Source organism: Leptonychotes weddellii, chromosome 9, assembly GCF_054177405.1.
Source record: "Leptonychotes weddellii isolate Sample4059 chromosome 9, ASM5417740v2, whole genome shotgun sequence".
NCBI classification, from domain to species: Eukaryota; Metazoa; Chordata; class Mammalia; order Carnivora; family Phocidae; genus Leptonychotes; species Leptonychotes weddellii.
Window position 1 is genome coordinate 96,488,083 of NC_138377.1, and position 18,704 is coordinate 96,506,786.

Sequence of the window (18,704 nt, forward strand, 5' to 3'; positions counted from 1 at the left end):
CTGCGGAGCTGCTCTTTTTTGGGGGATAGATAAGCAGGACAAAGCATGGCCTCTCCAAGGTGTCAGATTCAATCCAGGGGAGAAGGAAGGCTTTGGTCAGCCATGTAAGGTCAGGGCCTGGATTTGAACAGAGCTTGTCAGACTGCAAAGCTCTCATGTTGTTGGCCTACTGCTCCCTCCCCAAGCACAGGGACATTTGGTTTTGTAGTTTTATTAAACATCCTCTGCTGTCTTCCCCACAAAACTGTGAGCTGCCCCGAGTCTAGTATGTGGGACCCAGGCAGACACTGAGCATATTTTGCTGGATTGACTGTAACTGACTTAAACAGGGCTCTGACCCAGGGACCTAAAAAGGGGCACAGCTGGCTTGCTAGAGAGAGCATTTTGCCCCAGCTCTCCACCCCTTCCTTCCAGAAATCCGGTTCCTCCGGCCCCTATCAGGTTTCCTGTTGAAGCAACCTCTGAGCAGATCCACAGTGCTCCTCCCACACCCATCCTTTCTTCGCTTCAAACAAATCCCTTGAATACCAACGGATTGGAATTCCTTTTTGCAGCTACTTAGGCCCACTATGACCTCCAGCTCCTATGGCTCTTGGGGCCAACTATTTGCCGTAGCAGTAGATCAAGCAAAGCCAGTCTCTCCCCACTCCCCAGGGATACACTCAACTGATGTCAAAAGCAGAGGACTTGGGGAGATTAACTAGTATTGCCTCAGTGTGCAGATGAGAACACTGGGAGGGAAGTGGCTGGGATCAAATGAGTTTATCGGAAGGTACCTCTCTCCCTCTCTGCAGGACATTTTTCACTGGGTCCCTCCGGCCCCACCTGGGACCCTACATCTAACAGTTCTGGGTGAAAACTGCTCTTTGGGCCTCCCCCTGCAGGCCTCGGCTCCCTGGGACTTGGATCCAATCCAGAGGCTGAACCTGAGCACAGACACAACCCGCCCTCCCCATCCCCTCGGCTTAGCCCCTGGGTTCCTAGGCAGAGCTGTCTTCCTAACAAGTCAGCTCATGTGGCTAGAAAGCCTCAGACTCACAAAGACATGAAGCCCAGTTTAGTTTAACCCACACACCTCTTAATGGTGCACATGTCTCTGTTCATCAACTGGACAAGGAGCCTGAGCCTCGGAGAGGTCCCCTGGCCTTCCCAGGTCATCCAGCTAGTGGGTGGGATTAGAGCCTGGGTGGACCCTCACTTCACAGCTCCCCTCATGCCTCTACCTTCGCCTGGCATGGGACATTACCCAGGGATGTGCCTTCGTTAGCTGGATGCTCAGGAATTAGGCTGTTGGGGGAAGGGTCACCTAATTAGAAACTTTTTCTCGAGCATGTTTGTTAAACTGAGAAGGGTACACCGAAGTGTGACCCCAAACCTTTGATTGAACTTGCCTTTCTCACCCTGAGGCCTCCCGTGTCTACATGTGCAGAGCTGGGTCTTCGGGGGACACAACAAGAAGGGAAACCGCCACAGGAAGGGCCTTGGGGGCACCCCCAGTTCCAGCCCTCCCCCCTGTCCTGAGGACTGCCTTTGGAGTTCCGTGTTTATTCATAGGCTTCAGAATTATCATCCACTAGCTAATATCGCATAATAACATGACATACTAAATTGTTCCCCTGATGTCGGTCATTTGGAGTGTTTCTAAATTTTCCGCGTTGCAGTGAACACCTTCATGCATGGAGATTTTTGCTTATATTGGATTTTCAGAGTGAAATTACCAGGTCAAGCAATATGACATAAATGTCTTTATGGTTCCTGCAAAAGATTGCCAGATTGCTTCCAAAAGAGTTACTCAGATTTATAATACTACCAACACCGATTACATCTACCAGTTCCAGTATATAATCTTGCCAACTTTGGCTCTCCCCCCACCTCTCAGTTGGCTACTTTAGAAGATTATAAATGGTATCTCAAAGCTGTTTTTCCAGTTTTTCTCCTTACTGGCAAGGGTGGAGTTCAGATTTTCAAAAGATTTGCTTTAAAGGTGCCCTAAGTCGTAGAGACCTGTGCTCTTTCTAGTCAGAGCATAATCAATAGCATTCATGTTGACAACGATTATAACAAGGATGAAAATTCCTTATGTCTTTTGAGCACTTTACAGTTTACAAGCTTGGGCAACCAGCATCTCATTCTATTCTACCAGGAGGCAAGGCAAGGCAAAGAGTTTTTTTCTCCCATTTGTAGATGAAACAGCTGCAACTAGGCAGAGAATGTTTGGCCCAGGAAATGGAAGCCCACCCGGGGCTGTTGTCAGTAATCCGGAGGGTACTCAAAGATGGCGGACAAACTGCGCACTTCCTCTCTCTGGGGCCACGTGGTCTCCACTCTCTGCTCCTCTGTATGTCCCATCCTCCTCTTGGCCCATCATCTCTTTCTGCTGCTTTCTTTCTTTCTTTTTTTTTTTTAAGATTTTATTCATTTGAGAGAGAGAGAGAGCACGAGTGGAGGGGAGAGTCAGAGGAAAGGGCAGACTCCCCATTAAGCACGGAGCCCAACTCAGGGCTCCATCCCAGGACCCGGAGATCATGACCTGAGCTGAAGGCAGATGCTTAACCGACTGAGCCCCCCAGGCGCCCCTCTTTCTGCTTCTTTACCAGCATCTACAAGACTGAAAATAGCAGCTGCATCCAGGCTCTGCCCGTCCTCCTGGTATAGGGCTCCAAACATCTGATCAGTCTCTGCCCCTTGGAGCCTCACCTCTCAGGAGAGACTCTGGGCCTCCCAGCCTCCCAGATGGGTTTTCCTCTGCTCTCGAGTCCACCTTGGTGAGGAGCAGAGTGAGAGACAGGGCCGTGTGAAACCAACAGAGCTGCCGAGGCTGAGGTCAGAGCTCTTAGCAGGGTGTGGGATGGGAAGCAGAGGGAGACTTTTTTTTTTTTTTTTTTTGAGAGAGAGAGCACATGAGAGGGGGGAGGGTCAGAGGGAGAAGCGGACCCCCCGCCGAGCAGGGAGCCCTATGCGGGACTCGATCCCGGGACTCCAGGATCATGACCCGAGCCGAAGGCAGCCGCTTAACCAACTGAGCCACCCAGGCGCCCAGCAGAGGGAGACTTTTAATACAACACTCGCCGAGAGCTGCTTACTGTGTGATGTGCACCCTGGAGCCTCCCCCGGGCCTCAGTCAGGCCCTGCCCACCGGACGGGCCAGGGGGTGTCCCGCAGCACAGATCTGGGGAAGCCTGCGGTCTGAGGGAGAGGGCCGGCAGGGGCTTCCCCTGGCCCTGCCCACCCAGCCTCGGCCCTCCACCCCCCTCTGCAGGTGCGGATCTGGGAGATCCCCGAGGGGGGGTTGAAGCGGAACATGACAGAGGCTCTCCTGGAGCTGCACGGGCACAGCCGGCGCGTGGGGCTGGTCGAGTGGCACCCCACTACCAACAACATCCTGTTCAGTGCTGGCTATGACTACAAGGTGAGCAGCCTGACAGCAGCTGTGTCCCAAGCCAGCTCAGTGCTGGGGCGGGGGGAGGGGGGAGGTAGGGAGGACTCTTTAGAAGCCACCGGTAGGAGCACTGTTACTCTCCTGAGCATGGTCACCAACATCGTCCCGTCTGTCTGTTCATTCATTCATTCATTCATTCATTCCACAGGACTGGGCATCTTCGGTGTGCTCTGTCATTCCGGGGTCCACAGAGGCCGCCTCTCTGGCCTCTCTGGCCCTGACAGACTAGAAGAGAATGCCCAACTCCATGCCCACACCCTCTCCGGAGCCACTTCTTAAATCCAGAAGTGACTGTTGCCCTCCTGGTAGGAAAAAGGAACAACCAAAGTTGCTGGAGGGAAGAGAATGGCATGCCCTCAAAAGGGGTGTGCCAGCCATGGGCCCCGGCCAGGAACATTGATCCTTCTTGCTAGTACAAGAACCCTGCGGCTGGGCTCTGCCGAGGGACGGTAGTGGATTTGTGCGACAGGGAGCATCAGCCTTTGATACCGTTTCACGCCCCCTTCCTGCCTCCCAGCACACCCCAACCCCACGTGGGGCATCTCTCCCAGGGCCATCGGGTGCAGACCGGGGACAGACGCCTCATGGCACAGCCTCAGGGCTGACCTGCCTCCGGCATGCCTACCCTCCCCTCGCAGGTCCTCATCTGGAACCTGGACGTGGGTGAGCCGGTGAAGATGATAGACTGCCACTCGGATGTGATCCTCTGCATGTCCTTCAACACGGACGGCAGCCTGCTCACCACCACGTGCAAGGACAAGAAGCTTCGCGTGATCGAGCCCCGCTCCGGCCGCGTCCTGCAGGTGAAGCCCCACAGTCTTTGAGGGGAAGGGCAGGTGTCAGGATCTGGGCGGTGGTTTTCAGTCAGGCCTAGAGGAAAAGGCTGTACCAGCTCCCCTTCTCCCCCACACCTGGCCTGCACCTCCATGGACCAGCCCCTGTGTTCTGGGTTCTTCTCAACTCACAGGGACCCTGCCTTAGTTTGGGTGGGGAGGGACCTTGGTACCCTTTCTCATCCCCACTGTACCCCTCTCCCCAGGTGGGATTCTTCTGGCCTGCTCTGGGAGCAGAACTGGTGACACCCTTCAGCCCACAAATCCCGGGGTGTTCCCCAAGCCCCATCATGAGCCCAGGAGAGGGGGCTTTGGACTCTCTGCCCAGCCACCTGCATGGGACAAGCCCGAGGGAGATGGCTCAGGGCACCAGCCCCAGGACGGCTCCAAGTGGGGAGGTTGCTGGTGAATTGAGCTCCAGCTTGATCTTTGAGTCTCCTGGGTCTTGACTGTGAAGAAGGAATTAGATGCCATTTGGGAGTAAGAAGTGAACACTTCCTGAGCACCTACTGGGTGCCAGTTGAGGGGCTAGGTGGGGCAGGAAATGTGGATGAAATGTGAGGTTTACCTCCTACACAAGAAAGGATTGATGCTCCACCCGGTGCTGTTTATCTCGGAAGAGTCCGAACTTGCAAGAGCAGAAAGCCATCTACTACAACCACTACAGATGATCACACTCAGAGTTATTAGTATCATTAAGATCCAGCAGCCCCAACTCCCAGCTCGCTGTGGGGCTCCACGTCGTGACTCGCTGCATCCTCCTGACAGCCTGCTAAGGCGGGCACGGCTACTCTTCCAGCTTCACACAGGGGAACTGAGGCTTGGAGAGGGTTCGAGATGGGAGCTCGGTTACAGGCAGAGTCAGAATCCAAGCCCAGCCAGTGGCCCTCAGAGCCCCTGCTGAGCAGAAGAGCAGAGACCCCAAGCTCCACCTCACAGACACGACACGGGCCGGCGAGGTGGGACTCCTGGGGACTACACTCGTTGGGCAGGACCAGAAGCGACGCTGCACCTCCAGCCTCTGGTTTCTGACCTGATGCTGACTCATCCCAGCAAAGAGCTGTTCTGTGTTAGGAGGAAGAGGAAGGGTCACAACTCGAGAGGCGGGGGGGTGGGGGAGGCAGAGGATGGCCCGCTTAGAAGGAGCCCCGGGTGAAGCAAGGCGCTGAGCAGTGACCCAGGGAGTCCCCTGTGTTCCTGAGCCTCATCCTCATCCTCATCCTCGGAGATTCCCCTGTCATGACTCTTGGAAGAGATGCCTCACTGAGAGCACCTGGCATAGCTGATGTTAGCCCCCCTTCCCGAGCGCCCCCCGCCCCCCAGGACACGGCAGCGAGGCCTGGTTTCCTGGCCCCAGGGCCCCTTTGCTCCACAGCACCTGCGTTAGTCTCCGCTGGCAGCTGTAAGGAATTTCCACCGTCAGGGGCTTTCAGCAACACAAAGTGCTTCTCTCGCAGTCCCGGAGGCCAGAAGTGCAAAGTCAAGGCTGCGCTCCCTCGGGAGGCTCCGGGACAGAACCCTTCCTCGCCTCTTCCAGCTTGTGGCCGCATCCCTCCAATCTCTGCCTCTGGAGTCACATCACCTCCGCTGTGTGTCTGCAGCGCCTCCCTTTTTCTTACCTTTTACAAGGATGCTCGTGATGACCTCTAGGGCCCACTTGGATAATGCAAAGCAGTGAAGGGCCCCATCTCACAGGCTCCAGGAATGAAGGCCTGGACCTATCTTTTGGGGGCCCCATTCAGCCCACTAGAGTTCCCTAGTGTCCGGGGCCCTGGCTTACCTGCTCTCTCTGTCCCCGCCAGGAGGCAAACTGCAAAAACCACAGAGTGAACCGGGTGGTGTTCCTGGGAAACATGAAACGGCTTCTCACGACAGGGGTCTCCAGGTGGAACACGAGACAAATCGCCCTCTGGGACCAGGTCAGCCACGGGGAGGCCGGGTGGTAACACAGAAGGGTGGTCGCTCTGGGGGCTTTGCCGGGGTCGGGGAGGGTAAGGTGCCATCCTGCCGAGACACAGGCTGATACCGGTCTTCATCCCCTCCCCCCACCCCAAGGAGGACCTGTCCATGCCCCTGATCGAGGAGGAAATTGATGGGCTGTCAGGTCTCCTGTTTCCCTTCTATGATGCTGACACCCACATGCTCTACTTGGCTGGAAAGGTAGTAGAAGATGGGGGGTGGGAGGCACGGGGCGGCCTGTGGGAGACCCCACCCCCATAGTGCCCCTGCTCCTGCCCTACCCCCTAGGAAGAACCAGGCTAACCTCTCTGGTCTTCCCCTCGGGCTCTCACTCTCTTCCATCAGAACTGCCCTCGGGTCTGCCACTCATTCCCACTGAAGGGTCAGTGACTGGGAATGACTTCAGAGGTGCACCGGGGTGGGGTTTACACCAGAAGAAGGATCAGAGCCGGAAGTGTAGAGGACAGTGACTCGTCGTGGTATTTGAGGCACCTGCCAGGTGCTCTTTGGCAAATATGGCCTCGTGGATCAGAAGCGCTGTCTCCACACACACGGCGCCCCTACCCCACCACCCCATCAGTGCCCCATGACAGCCGGCCCGGGTCTAGAGGCCAGGTCTCCCTGGTCTTTGACCACCCCTGAGGCACACCAGAGGCTTTCTTCAGCAGACCCCCAGGACCACCCCCGGCTTTCCTCACCTCCCTCCCTTTCTCCCTGCCCCCAGGGAGATGGAAACATCCGGTACTACGAGATCAGCACTGAGAAGCCCTTCCTGAGTTACCTCATGGAGTTCCGCTCCCCAGCCCCGCAGAAAGGCCTAGGTAAGGGGGGTCCAGAGGCTTCCATGGCTGTGATGCTATAGAAAGAGAGGCTGGGCGTTTGGCTCATGGGTCACCCCTGCTTTAAATGAAATAGCAGACTCAGAAGCCCATAGCTCCTGGGCAATGAGACTAGAAGCTACAGCTGCTGGCCCTGAGGTCATCCCGCCCTCTTCAGCCAGCCTGTCAGCACCCACCTGACGGACCGCTAGTCCACAGTGCCTGACGTCCTCCACCATCTCTGGTCATCAGCCCACAGGGGAGTACACCATGTCTTCACTCCCGTCTGCAGATGGGGAGACTGAAGCCCAAAGTGGTTCTGACCCTGGCGGGAGGTGGGGGCATAACTAAAGGTCAGAGCAAGGTCTAGGCCCAGACCCTTTCCTGAAGCCTTTGGGAACCAGCACACCGCCCCCCCCTCCCCACCCAGCCCAGTCCTCAGGAGCAGTTCTTTTCTTGCCTGAGAGGACAGGAGGAAGTTCTAGGGGGTCTCCATCACTGCACCCCCAGGCTCCCCAGAGGGCCCGGGATTGACGGAGCGTCATGAGTCAGGGCAGGGATGAGATGTTCTTCACAGCCCACATTCTACCACCACTAAAGTCTTACAGCAAAATGTTCATTCCTGTCAACTAACACTGTCATATCATTCAGCAATTCCCTGTTCGGGGTCAGAATCACCCAGTTGGAAGGAGTTTCTTCCGGGGCTCTGTTCCCTCCTTACCTTGGAGCCCGAGTCTGCCTTGTTCCCTCTGGGCATCTGGTGCTATGGATAGGGCCTGCGAGCCAGCTTCCAGGTCATCAGTGCTGTAAGGGCCCAAAAGCCCACCTCAGTGACTGACAGCAAGATGGTGGCCCAGAGATATGCCTGAGGTCCCAATGACCATTCCTTTGACTTCAGCCTTCCCCGACTCTGTCATCTCCCCCTCCTCACTGTCACCTCTTCATTGAGTAGAATAAAAAGCAGCCTGGACTTCAGAGTCAGACATAGGTTTACATTTGGACTCAAGTGCATACCTCACCCTTCTGAGGCTCAGTTTCTCCATCTGTAAAATAGGGAAAACCAAACCTACCTTTAGGTAGGGCTGTTGTAAAGCTTAGTTAGAGCACCTGGTAGAGCACCTGGTTCTTCTAGGTGCTCTTTCACATAGTCATTCAACAAACACTTACTGGGTGGCAGCCCCCAGACTCAGTGGTAAATAATACGTTACCCAGCCTTGCTCTCATGGGGCTCACATTCCACTAAAGGGAGACAGACAAACAAATAAGAAGGAAAATCCTAGATGGTCGTAAGTTCTAGGCAGAGATTCAAATAAGGCAATAGAACAGAGAGTAACTAGGGGCTATTTGGGACCAGATAGTCAGGGAAGGCCTCGCTGTGGAGGTGAACTTTTAAGCCGAGATCTAAAAGGCAGGAAGGGGGAGGAGTAGGGCCAGCAGGAGGAACAGTCGGTGCAAAGTCCCTGTGGCAAGAATGAGCCTGGCATGTTCTAGAAACAGAATGGAGGTTTGGCTCTGTAACGTAGCAGAAGATGGGGAGGGGGTTGGGATGTGAATCTGGAGCTAAGGGCAGGGGCCAGATGCCATGGGATGGATTAGAAGGATGTATTTGTGAAGGGGTGTCCAGAGAAACAGAAAAAAAATATATATATATATGTATATATATGTAATATATATCTCAGGGTCCTGGGATCGAGCCCCGCGTCAGGCTCCCTGCTCAGCGGGGAGTCTGCTTCTCCCTCTGCCTCTGCCCCTCCCCCTGCTCTCTCTCTCTCTCTCAAATAAATAAATAAAATCTTAAAAAAAAAAAGTCCCATGATCTGCTGGCTTTCTGGAGACCCAAGTCAGTCCAAGTCTAAAGACCCAAGAACCAGGGAAGTTGATGGTGTGAATCCCAGTCTAAGGGCAGGAGAAGGTGGCATGAGCTGTCCTAGTTCAGACAGTGAGGCAGGAAAAAAAGGAGTGACTTCCTCCTTCCTCTGCCTTTTGTTCTGTTCAGACCCTCCTCGGATGGGATGATGCCCATCCACCCTGGGGAGGGTGACCTGCTTTCCTGAGCCCGCAGATGCATACAGTTAACCGTCACACAGGGGAAGGAGTTTGGGTTTTACTGGGAACTCACTGGAGGGTTTTCTTTGTCTTGGGTGGACGGGTGGGAGATGGGACAGCCTGACATGATCTGAAATGTTAGTCTAAGGTTGCTCTGACTTCTGTAGGGAGAACGGATTTGGTTTTCTTGTTTTTTGTTTGGGATGGGGGGAGAACGGATTTGGAAAGGACAGGAGGGAAGCAGAGACACCAGTTCGGAGGCCACTGTGGACTTCTAGCCAAGAAAGGGTGGTAACTGGAGAGGTGGCAGGAAGATGGGGTGATGAATCCAGGTGTTTAGGAAGTAGGGTCAGCAGGACTTGAGGAAGAGGGAAGGGGGGAGGGAGGAATCAAGGAGAATTGTTTCTCCTCTCCCCCTCATCTGTGGCCACTGTGGAGCATCTGCTGTGAGCCAGGCACTTTTCATAGGTTCTGAGTAGCTAAGTAGATCTATGTGACTGGCCGAGTGTGTGTCGTGGGAGGGGGTGGGGGGGCGGGTGGTCAAGCAGGTCACATAGATCCTAAGTGGCAGAGCCAGAATTCGAAGCCGGGTCTGCTGGCTCTAAATCCCACTCGGGTACCTTTACGGTACTTCTCTCCAGCTCCTAGAATTCCTTTATCTGGAAAAGCAGCCTTCCATTCCAGTCAAGGAGAGCTGGGACCTTAACTCAGGTTCACATCATGGAAAAAGAAACTAACGTTATCTGTGCTCACGATGTTGCCAGGCAGTCAACGAGCATCTTCTCGCTCAGTCCCCTGAGCATCTCACGAAGGGTCATACTGTCCACCTCTAACCAGCCAGGGAAGCTGGAGCTCAGAGATGCAGTGACTGGCCCCAGACCTCCCAGCCAGGGGGAGGGGCAGAGTCAGGCCTCAGAACCCTGTGTGTCTGAGCCCAAAGCTTGCGCTCCCAACCCCACAGCACGGTTTCCTCAGTAGGTACACAGTAGACGCCGCTGTTAGGAGCACGGCTAGCACACACACGTGCATGACTAGCACACGCACACACTCAGGAACGCAGCACGCAGGCGCGTCCTGTCAGTCCCAGATGTACGACAGAACGGCAGTCCCAGGCTTGAGGGTGCGTGGAGAAAGGTTTCTCTCTCCTTCGTTCTCTCTGAGGACCAGAAACACAGGGGCTGAGGGAAACTAGTTTATTTTAGACGGTGACAGGCTCAGTGGCCCTGCCCTAGCCATACTCTGTGACCTGGGGCAAGCCCCCTCCCCTAAACCGGCAGGAGTCTCATCTATCAAAAGAATGGAATAGACTCAAATATTTCAATAGCCCCTTCCAGTTACAAAAGGCCCCAATTCTAAAGCATGCACTTGGTGAGGCACGTCTGGCCCGAGGGGCTTATCTGAGACGTTGCTACCAGAGACAGAGCCTGGCCCCCAGGCCATCTGCTGCCCTGTGCCTAGATCATTGCCTCTTAAGTGTTCAGGGACACTCTTGGCCAAGGACATGAGGGAGGAGAGGCGCTGAGAGGTACCCCGGGATCCCATGGAGCTGCGTGTGCCTGTCCACAGGGGTCATGCCCAAGCATGGGCTGGATGTGTCAGCCTGCGAGGTGTTCCGCTTCTACAAGCTGGTGACTCTCAAGGGCCTGATCGAGCCCATCTCCATGATCGTGCCCCGGAGGGTAAGTGGGGCTGCGCTGGGCTCCAAAGGGACCCCCACACTGAATCCTAGCTAGCTCGCCACAGACTATAAGCCTGAAGAGCCCAGAAGAAGTTCCTGTGGACTGGGGTCTTTGGGCCCAATTTGGGGGTGGCGGGGGGAAGATGGGGGCCATTCTAGGGTGGGGACAGTCTGGCTTGCTGACAAATGCAGGGTGGGGACTCCACGTGGGAGACGCCCGAGTGCTAAGGTTTGGGGGCAGGACAGCAGGAGCACGGTGGGAGGTCAGCCAGGAGGGACTGCTGAAGAGCAGGGGTTCTCACAGCGGCCCCTATCTGTCCACTCTTCTGCTCCCCCACTGCAGTCGGATTCCTACCAGGAAGACATTTACCCCATGACGCCAGGCACGGAGCCAGCTCTGACCCCCGATGAATGGCTGGGGGGCATCAACCGAGGTACTGCACGGGTGGGCTCCCTGGGAGAGGCTTCGAGACTGCAGCTTTCGCCTTCGCTCGGTTCACCCATTGCCCCTCGCGTAGCCTCCTGCTTGGACCCCCCCCCCCACACACACACACTCAACCAGCTGTCAAGCATGGTGTGAACGAAAGATGCCATCACTTGACATGCCACCAAATTGTCGGCATGAACGTTTCTCTTGCCTTCTGTAGATCCCGTGCTAATGTCTTTGAAGGAAGGCTATAAGAAGTCCTCAAAAATGGTATTTAAGGCTCCCATCAAAGAAAAGAAGAGCGTTGTGGTCAATGGAATAGATTTATTAGAGAATGTCCCGCCCAGGACAGAGAACGAGGTAAGGAATATAAGTTATTACCTCCACAGGTCCTGGAAGAGCGAGACCTTTACATTTCAATTATGGACTTCAGGCCTTTAAGCGGGCTCCATCTGGGGCATTTTTCTTTCTGTGACAAATACCATAAGTAGCCTGCTATTGGCTTCCATTGCCTCTGACCCCAATAAATAGAGGCTGGGATCTGGTAGCAATATTGATGCCCCACCCGCACCCCTGGCCCTCACTAGCCAGTCCCGCGTCTCATTTCAGAACGGGGTTGTCATTTGCTCTTACGGGAGTTATAAATTACTGACTAACAGAGGAAAGCCTGGCCTCATGCCTTACAGCACTGCCTTCCTCCCTGGCATCGTGGCAGCGACGGGGTCTGACAGTTCCCTGTTGGGGGGGAAGAGGCTGTGTTTATGAAAGTACTTTGCACCCTTTAGAATGGGAGCAGCTCATTCAGGGGCAACCATAGCTGGGTCTGATCCATGCCCCCCCGCCCTCCGAAGGCTTCTCCTTTGCACTGTACGCCCAGGCTCCGGTGCCAAGACCAGGGGCTGAGTTCAGCTCTGCCAGGGTTCACAGATGCCCACCCTGTGCCAGGCACTTTGTCTGATGCAGCTGAAGTAGAGATCGCTGCATGGACCCACTGCATCTGAATCCGGGCTCTGCTATTTCCCGGCTGTGCCCAAGCAAGTTTTCTGGCCTTTCTCCTGGTAAAGTGGGGATGGGAAATAACACATAGGAATAGCACAAGATACTTCCTAAGTGTCTAGCACTCTTCCTGGCCCATATGAAGTGCTCGGTGAGGCTCCCTGTATTAGTTATCTATTGCCGTGTAAGACGTCACCCCAAAACTTAGTGACTTAAACCCGCAAACATTCATTATCTCATAGTATCTCAGAATGGATGCCCGTGGTTCAAGGTCTCTCAGGAGACCTTGTAGTTAAACTGGTGCCTGGGCTGCAGCCACATCTGAAGGCTCAACTGGGGAGGGATCTGCTTCCACATTCACTCACATGGTTGCTGCAAGGACTCGTTTCCTCACGGGTTGCTGGACTGAGGGTCTCAGTTCCTCATGGACTATCAGCCAGAGGCCTCCCTCAGGTGTTTACCATATGGACCTCTCCGTAGGGCAGCTCACAACATGGTAGCTGGCATCCCTCCAAGTGAGCAAGAGAAGGTGTCCAAGATGGAAGTCATGGTCTTTTTGTAACCTAACCTTGGAAATGACATCCCATCACTTCTGCCATATTCTATTCATCTGAAGCAAGTTTCCAGGTCCAGTCCGCCCTTGAGGGGAGGGGTAACATAGGGGCCATCTTCAAGGTTTCTTGTCACACCAACTTATGATTATCACTATTATTCGTAAAAAGACTATTCCTGACCTCAGGGAGCTCACAGTCTTAAAGGGAAATTTGAAAGGTAAACTGATAATTGCTATACAATATATTCAGTACCATTCTAGAGGGATGTTCAGATGTCTAGAATTGGATGGAATCAGGTGATAAATGAGATTTGCTTCAAAATAATCCCTGATAGAGGTGGTGCAGGTGAAGTGGGTAGGAGTAGAGATAAAGCAAGAATGGTCACATGTTCTTTCTTAAAGCCGGTTGATGAGTACTTGGAGGTTCATAGTGCTAATCTTTCCAGTTTTGTATCTATTTGGCATTTTCCATTAAAAAAAAAAAATTTAAGCCCCCTGACGAGGTAGAAGGTACCTGAGTTGCTGGGATAGCCCAGGTGGGCCATAATAAGAGACTGAGCTCAGTTCTAGTACCCAGTGTAGGAGAGGCAGGGTTGAGCAGGAGTGAAATCAAGTAACATTTTGTTTCAACTTGTTTATATGAACAGAAACTGAGGACCCAGAGGGAAATTTTCAAGGATCTCTGGCAGGCAACACAGTGCCACAGTCTGTCTGCACTAAATCTTGTACACCTTTGTTATTGCAAAGAAATCCACTCAGAGCCTGTTGACTCTGGGTTTATCCACAATTTTAACTATCGCAGCCGACTGGGAGCAACCAATTAGAAAATTGGACTGTACACGGTGGACACCTTGGTCTATGTGTGAAAAGAAACTGGTAGCTTGATACAGGGGAGGAGACTTGAATACAACTCTGAATTTTACTACAAATCAGTTAATTGTACACTTAAAATGAGTGGAATTTAGGGTATGTGAATTACACCTCAATAAAACTGTTTTGTTTTTTTAAACAAAAGCTGACCAAAAGATTATGCAAAGGAATTTTGAGAACTTGGAAGCCACGGGAGTGCGTGAAATCATTGAGTGCAGGGGCAAATAGCACATCATCCCTCCAAAGAGATGTAACCAGTACTCATTTGTTGGTTAAAAAAAAAAAAGTTAGTTAAAGAAAGAATCATAAAAATGATAAAGACATTCTTTAAACCATTTATTTTCATTTAATGCATTACGTAAATAGTGCTCCCTTTGACAGCACATACACTAACACATTAAAATACATACACACCTACATACATACATCCTACTTTGACTCAGGACCAAGACCCTGCTTTGAGGAGATTCCTGGTTGGGAATCTGCTATGTCGTTCACATATAAATCACCCTTTCACTCCAAATTGCAGTTTCGGTTTCTTTGAGGTGGAGCAACTTACCATGAATCTGAAAACAAAGTCCGAGTTTTTTTCAGAGTTGTCCCCCGTTTTTTCTTGTTTAAGACAGATTTATTGAGGTATAATTTCCCTGCAGTAAAAGTCATCCTATGTAGTGTCTCGTTCCATGAGTTTTGACCACCACATACAAACAGGTCACCACTATGGGACAATCAAGATATAAACTATTTCTGATCTCTTATGTTTACACCGCCCACCCCCAACTCAGAAGCAACTCTGTTAGCATCCCCTTTATCTAACGCGTTCAACTTAGTTTTCCTGGGAACATTTTCAAACCATTTCATCAGTGTCTATCCTATCTCACTAAAGTAAACAGTTACAAAAATACATGCAGCTCACACCAGGGAATGTGAGGACACCCACAGGTGCGTGTCGGGAACATTCAGTTCAAGAGTGGGGAATCCTCGCGGGGCCCACTGCCTTGCGGGCCTCAGTGTTTTGTGGGCATCTGGCAGTCTGCTTTCCAGTGGAAAGGGCGAGACTGGTTAATTCAGGGGCTTGTCTAAGTGAAAGGCTGTCCGATCCCCTGCTTTGCCCATGCCTGCCCCACCAGTGAATCCCAGCGCAGTGCGGACCTTGGTGGCCGAGATAGTCCCCCAGGCAGCAGAAAAGCGGGCTTCCATTCTGTATCTGAGCTTCCTTAAGAAAAGAAGGATACAAAACATTTTAGAAAGGTTCCCATTCAGAATGGTAAATAAGAGTATTATGTCTGCACCCCTAAAAGGGTGAGCTCGAGATATTTGGGGAAGGGGGTGGTGTTGGACTCCCAGGGGAGGTAGGAGCAGTGATCTGGGTCTGGAGAAGGGCACGCTGCAGGGACAAGAGCCTCTGGGGACACTAAAGCCGGGGCAGGGGGAGAGGGGGTGACAAAGACGGAGGCAGAGGCGGGGCAGGCGGGGCACCCACTCCCAAGAAATCGCCTTCTCACCTGCTCTCTCCCGCCCCGCCGCCACCCCTCTCTTCTTCGTCCACCGCAGCTCCTCCGAATGTTCTTCCGGCAGCAGGATGAGATCCGGCGATTGAAAGAGGAGCTGGCCCAGAAGGACATTCGCATTCGGCAGCTGCAGCTGGAGCTGAAAAACTTGCGCAACAGCCCCAAGAACTGTTAGCTCCCCGGCGGGGCTGCCTTCTAAGCTGACCTCCGATCTCTCCACGGTGTCTCCGCGCCCCTAACTCCCCCTTCTCCAGCGCCCCCAGAGAAAGAACGGGGACTGGAGCTGGGGAACAGCCTGACGACCCCCACCTGGCCACCTCGAGGACTGGAAGCTGACCTTTGACCTCTCGACCTCCTGCTGAGAAAGTCCCCAGCCTCTCCTGGAGACCCACCGCTGGAGACCCACCCTTGCCCTGCCTTTGCCTGGGAGGGGCGAAGACCATGGACTTCCTGCAGGGCGCCCTCAATGGACCAGGGAGCAGAGGGCCAAGCCAGGACCCCAGCAGATGGAGAACTTGAAGTTTTCGCCCCCGCCAAGGGGCTGCCGGGACATCTCGGCACTCCCTGTCCGGGCTCACAGCATCCCTGCCCTTGGCACAATAAGGGCTGGATTACCGGCCTGGGCTGTCCGGCCTCCCCTCCCTGCAACTCCCTCCCTTCCCTGGCAGCCCGGCAAGCCTGACTCACCTGACCAGGGCTGCAAGCAGCCCAGCTCCTTTCTGTCTCTTGCCCCCTCTCTCTTGTCTTCAGGGAATTAAGAGGATTGCTCACCAAGGCCATAATGACCCCTTGCCTTCCCATGATTCTCTTCAAAGCTCTTGGAACACCCCTTTCCTGTTTAATTTGTGAGGTAGGCAGGGTAGGGAATAGTGTCCCCATTTTACGAAGGACAGAACTGAGGGTTGCAATGGGGAAGTGACTTACGAAGTCACCCAGAAGGTCAACAGTTGACCCAGGACCAGGACCCAGCGTGTCCAGACTCTGGGCCAGGGCCCTCCCCACCGCATCAAGATGCCAGTCCCACGGGGGCTTCCCCAGCGCCCAGGTGTCTGTGGAGAATGAGAACTGGAAGCCACTTGCTACCATCTGCCCAACACCGTAGTGCCAATGTGTCCCACCGCCCGGTTGAGGCCCCTCCCACTCAGTGCCCCTACCTGCTCCCGGCCCCCACCGTCTGCTCTCCCTCCCCAGGGGACTCCCTCAGATGAGGCCCCTTCCTCCTGGAAGCTGAGGCTGAGAAGGGTGGAGCTCGGCCCTGGGGAAGGCAGAGCAGGGGTCTGATCACTTCGAGGGATGCTCCACGCGTGTCTCTCACCACTTCTGTCTCAGCCACTTTCAGCCTTACACTCGTAGAAGGACCACAGCCCCTCCCGTCCGTATAGCACTTTAAAGTTTACATGGTTCTTTGACCCGTAGCATCTCATTTAAGCCTCACATCCGCTCCAAGAGGTGGGGAGCATTCTCCAAGCCTCACATCCGCTCCAAGAGGTGGGGAGCATTACGCAGATGAGGACACAGAAGTGGCCCAAGGTCACAGGATTCTTTGAGATGTCATATTTCATTTGGTCTTCTACACATTTTCTTTTTTGTTTCCTTATTTTCTCCCATCATTTCCCACTACCCACAGAGTCTATAAACACTGCTGTCAGAAAAGTCACCGTTCGGGGGCGAGATCTGGCCCGGGGGTCAAGAAATGGGTGTCCACTCCTCTCATTAGCTAGGATCTACTGGATGCATTATGCCCCATACCTGCTCTTCCTGTGGCCACCCTGCAGTACATCCCTCAACAGAGGCCGGGGCTCCCTCAGCCCCTCCAGGTCACCTGGGCAGGGAAAGCCCCCAGCCCTCAGGCTTTTCCTCCAAGAACCCTCCACCCTCTCGGCCAGCTAAAGCAGGGTCTCGGGGCCCTCCACCCCCTGCAGCTAGACAGTGTCTGCTCTCATCTCCTCACACTTCTGGACCTTTTTTTTCTTCCCCATTGACCTTTGTGGTCTTCTGTGATTATTTATGCTGCCTCCCAAGGATAGAATTGAAATAAAATGTTTTCAACTTATCAAACGTGGACATGACCCTCTCATTTAACCCCGGTGGCTGCCACTCTTGGTCACCATGGTATCTTCATGGTCAACTTCCCAGCCACAATTCTTGCCTTCCTGGAACAACAAACCATGTCTGTGCCTACAGATATCATTTCACACTTTTGTTCATCGACAGCAAGGCTTCTGAACCAATACCACTGACATTTGGGGCCAGATAAGTCTTTGCTGTTAGGGTTGTAAGATGTTTAGCAATATCCCTGGCCTCTGCCAGTCAGACGCCATAGCAGCCCCTACCCAGTTGTGACAAATAAAAATGTTTCCAGGGATCACCCGATGTTCCCTAGGATAGGAAAATCGCTCCCAGTTGAGAACCACGGTTCTTCAGTTATTCAGTAAGCATCTGCTCTTTATCCAGCCCTGGGTTAGGGTCTGGGGGACACCAGTGTTTTACACTGGAGTGACGCTTCGCAATTTCCATGTACTTGACTCTTTTGATCTTCACAGCAGCTCTAGATGCTATGTTCTAATATGATTTCCATTTTCAAGAAGAGCAGTCAGATCCAGAGCAATGAAGTGCTCAAGGTCACTCAGCTGGCGTAATGGGGAAGACACACAGGGATGCGGATTTTCTGACCCCGGAGCTGGAGGAGGCATATGCTCCTAGTACCCCCGGCCAGGCTCAGTGCTGGGCAGAGTCTGGTCTGAGAGGAGGGTTGGGGCCCATCATGAGACAAGGGATGGTGGGCAGGGACTGCCAGGCCCAGGAGACACTCCCTCTCTCACCAAGCCAAGGTTGTCATGGAGCAGACTTGTCAGGCTGCAAAGTGGACAGGTGCGTGGCAGGGTGGACACCACAGGAAACTCAGAAGCGCCAGAGGAAAGCAAGGAAAGTTAGAAAAAAGGGCTGGAGAGGAAATGGCAAAGGGCGGCAGGGGAGCTTTGAGCAGGACGCCGGAGACCTCAGTTCTGCCTCAGACTGGCTGTGTGACCTTGAGTAGTTCACTACTCCTCTCTGGCCCTCACTTTCTCCTTCTATAAAATGAGGGTATAAGACAATTTTAGGGTCCCTTCCTGGTCTAACACTTCAGTTTCCATTATGTGAGCAGTTGAGAGAATGGGACAAATCACCAAGAGTACCCAGTGTCCAGCTCAAGTAGTGCAAACAAGAAATATGTCAGGAGAAGAGAAACAGCAGAACGGTGTCTTATGGGGTTTGGGTGCAGAAAAGTACTTTTGCCAAACATGAGTTCGAACAAAGACACCTCTAGAGTTTCGGCTCTAGATCATCGCACAAAGTCCTGGGCTTGAAAAAAATGTTGAGGTCATTGAGAGTCCAGTTATTGAGAGCTCCTTCTCCTGGCTGAGATGCTGAGGAAGAGGCATTCTACCTTGACTGAGCCATCCTCCTCCCCGGGTCCAGGGGAGCAGGTGAATGGACAAGGAGACCTGTCTCATGTGTGCCTCTGTCCCACCAAATTCCCAATTCTGAGCCCAACTGGCCAGCTCTTTAATCACTACCAAAATAATGGCAAATT

The 18,704-nt window shown here is 53.4% G+C and overlaps 1 protein-coding gene across 3 annotated transcripts in view; it reads left to right on the forward strand.

The window, feature by feature from the left end:
- Positions 1 to 17,188, forward strand: part of CORO2B (coronin 2B) — a 127,330-nt gene extending 110,142 nt beyond the window's left edge. For all 3 annotated transcript variants that reach the window (XM_081831316.1, XM_081831315.1, XM_081831314.1), the window contains 9 exons: positions 3,260 to 3,409; positions 4,078 to 4,242; positions 6,075 to 6,191; positions 6,328 to 6,432; positions 6,956 to 7,052; positions 10,662 to 10,774; positions 11,117 to 11,207; positions 11,421 to 11,560; positions 15,174 to 17,188. In XM_081831316.1, the coding sequence (XP_081687442.1) occupies positions 3,260 to 3,409; positions 4,078 to 4,242; positions 6,075 to 6,191; positions 6,328 to 6,432; positions 6,956 to 7,052; positions 10,662 to 10,774; positions 11,117 to 11,207; positions 11,421 to 11,560; positions 15,174 to 15,305 (1,110 nt within the window). In that variant the 3' untranslated portion in view covers positions 15,306 to 17,188. The remainder of the gene's footprint in view (positions 1 to 3,259; positions 3,410 to 4,077; positions 4,243 to 6,074; positions 6,192 to 6,327; positions 6,433 to 6,955; positions 7,053 to 10,661; positions 10,775 to 11,116; positions 11,208 to 11,420; positions 11,561 to 15,173) is intronic.
- The last annotated feature ends 1,516 nt before the right edge of the window (positions 17,189 to 18,704 follow it).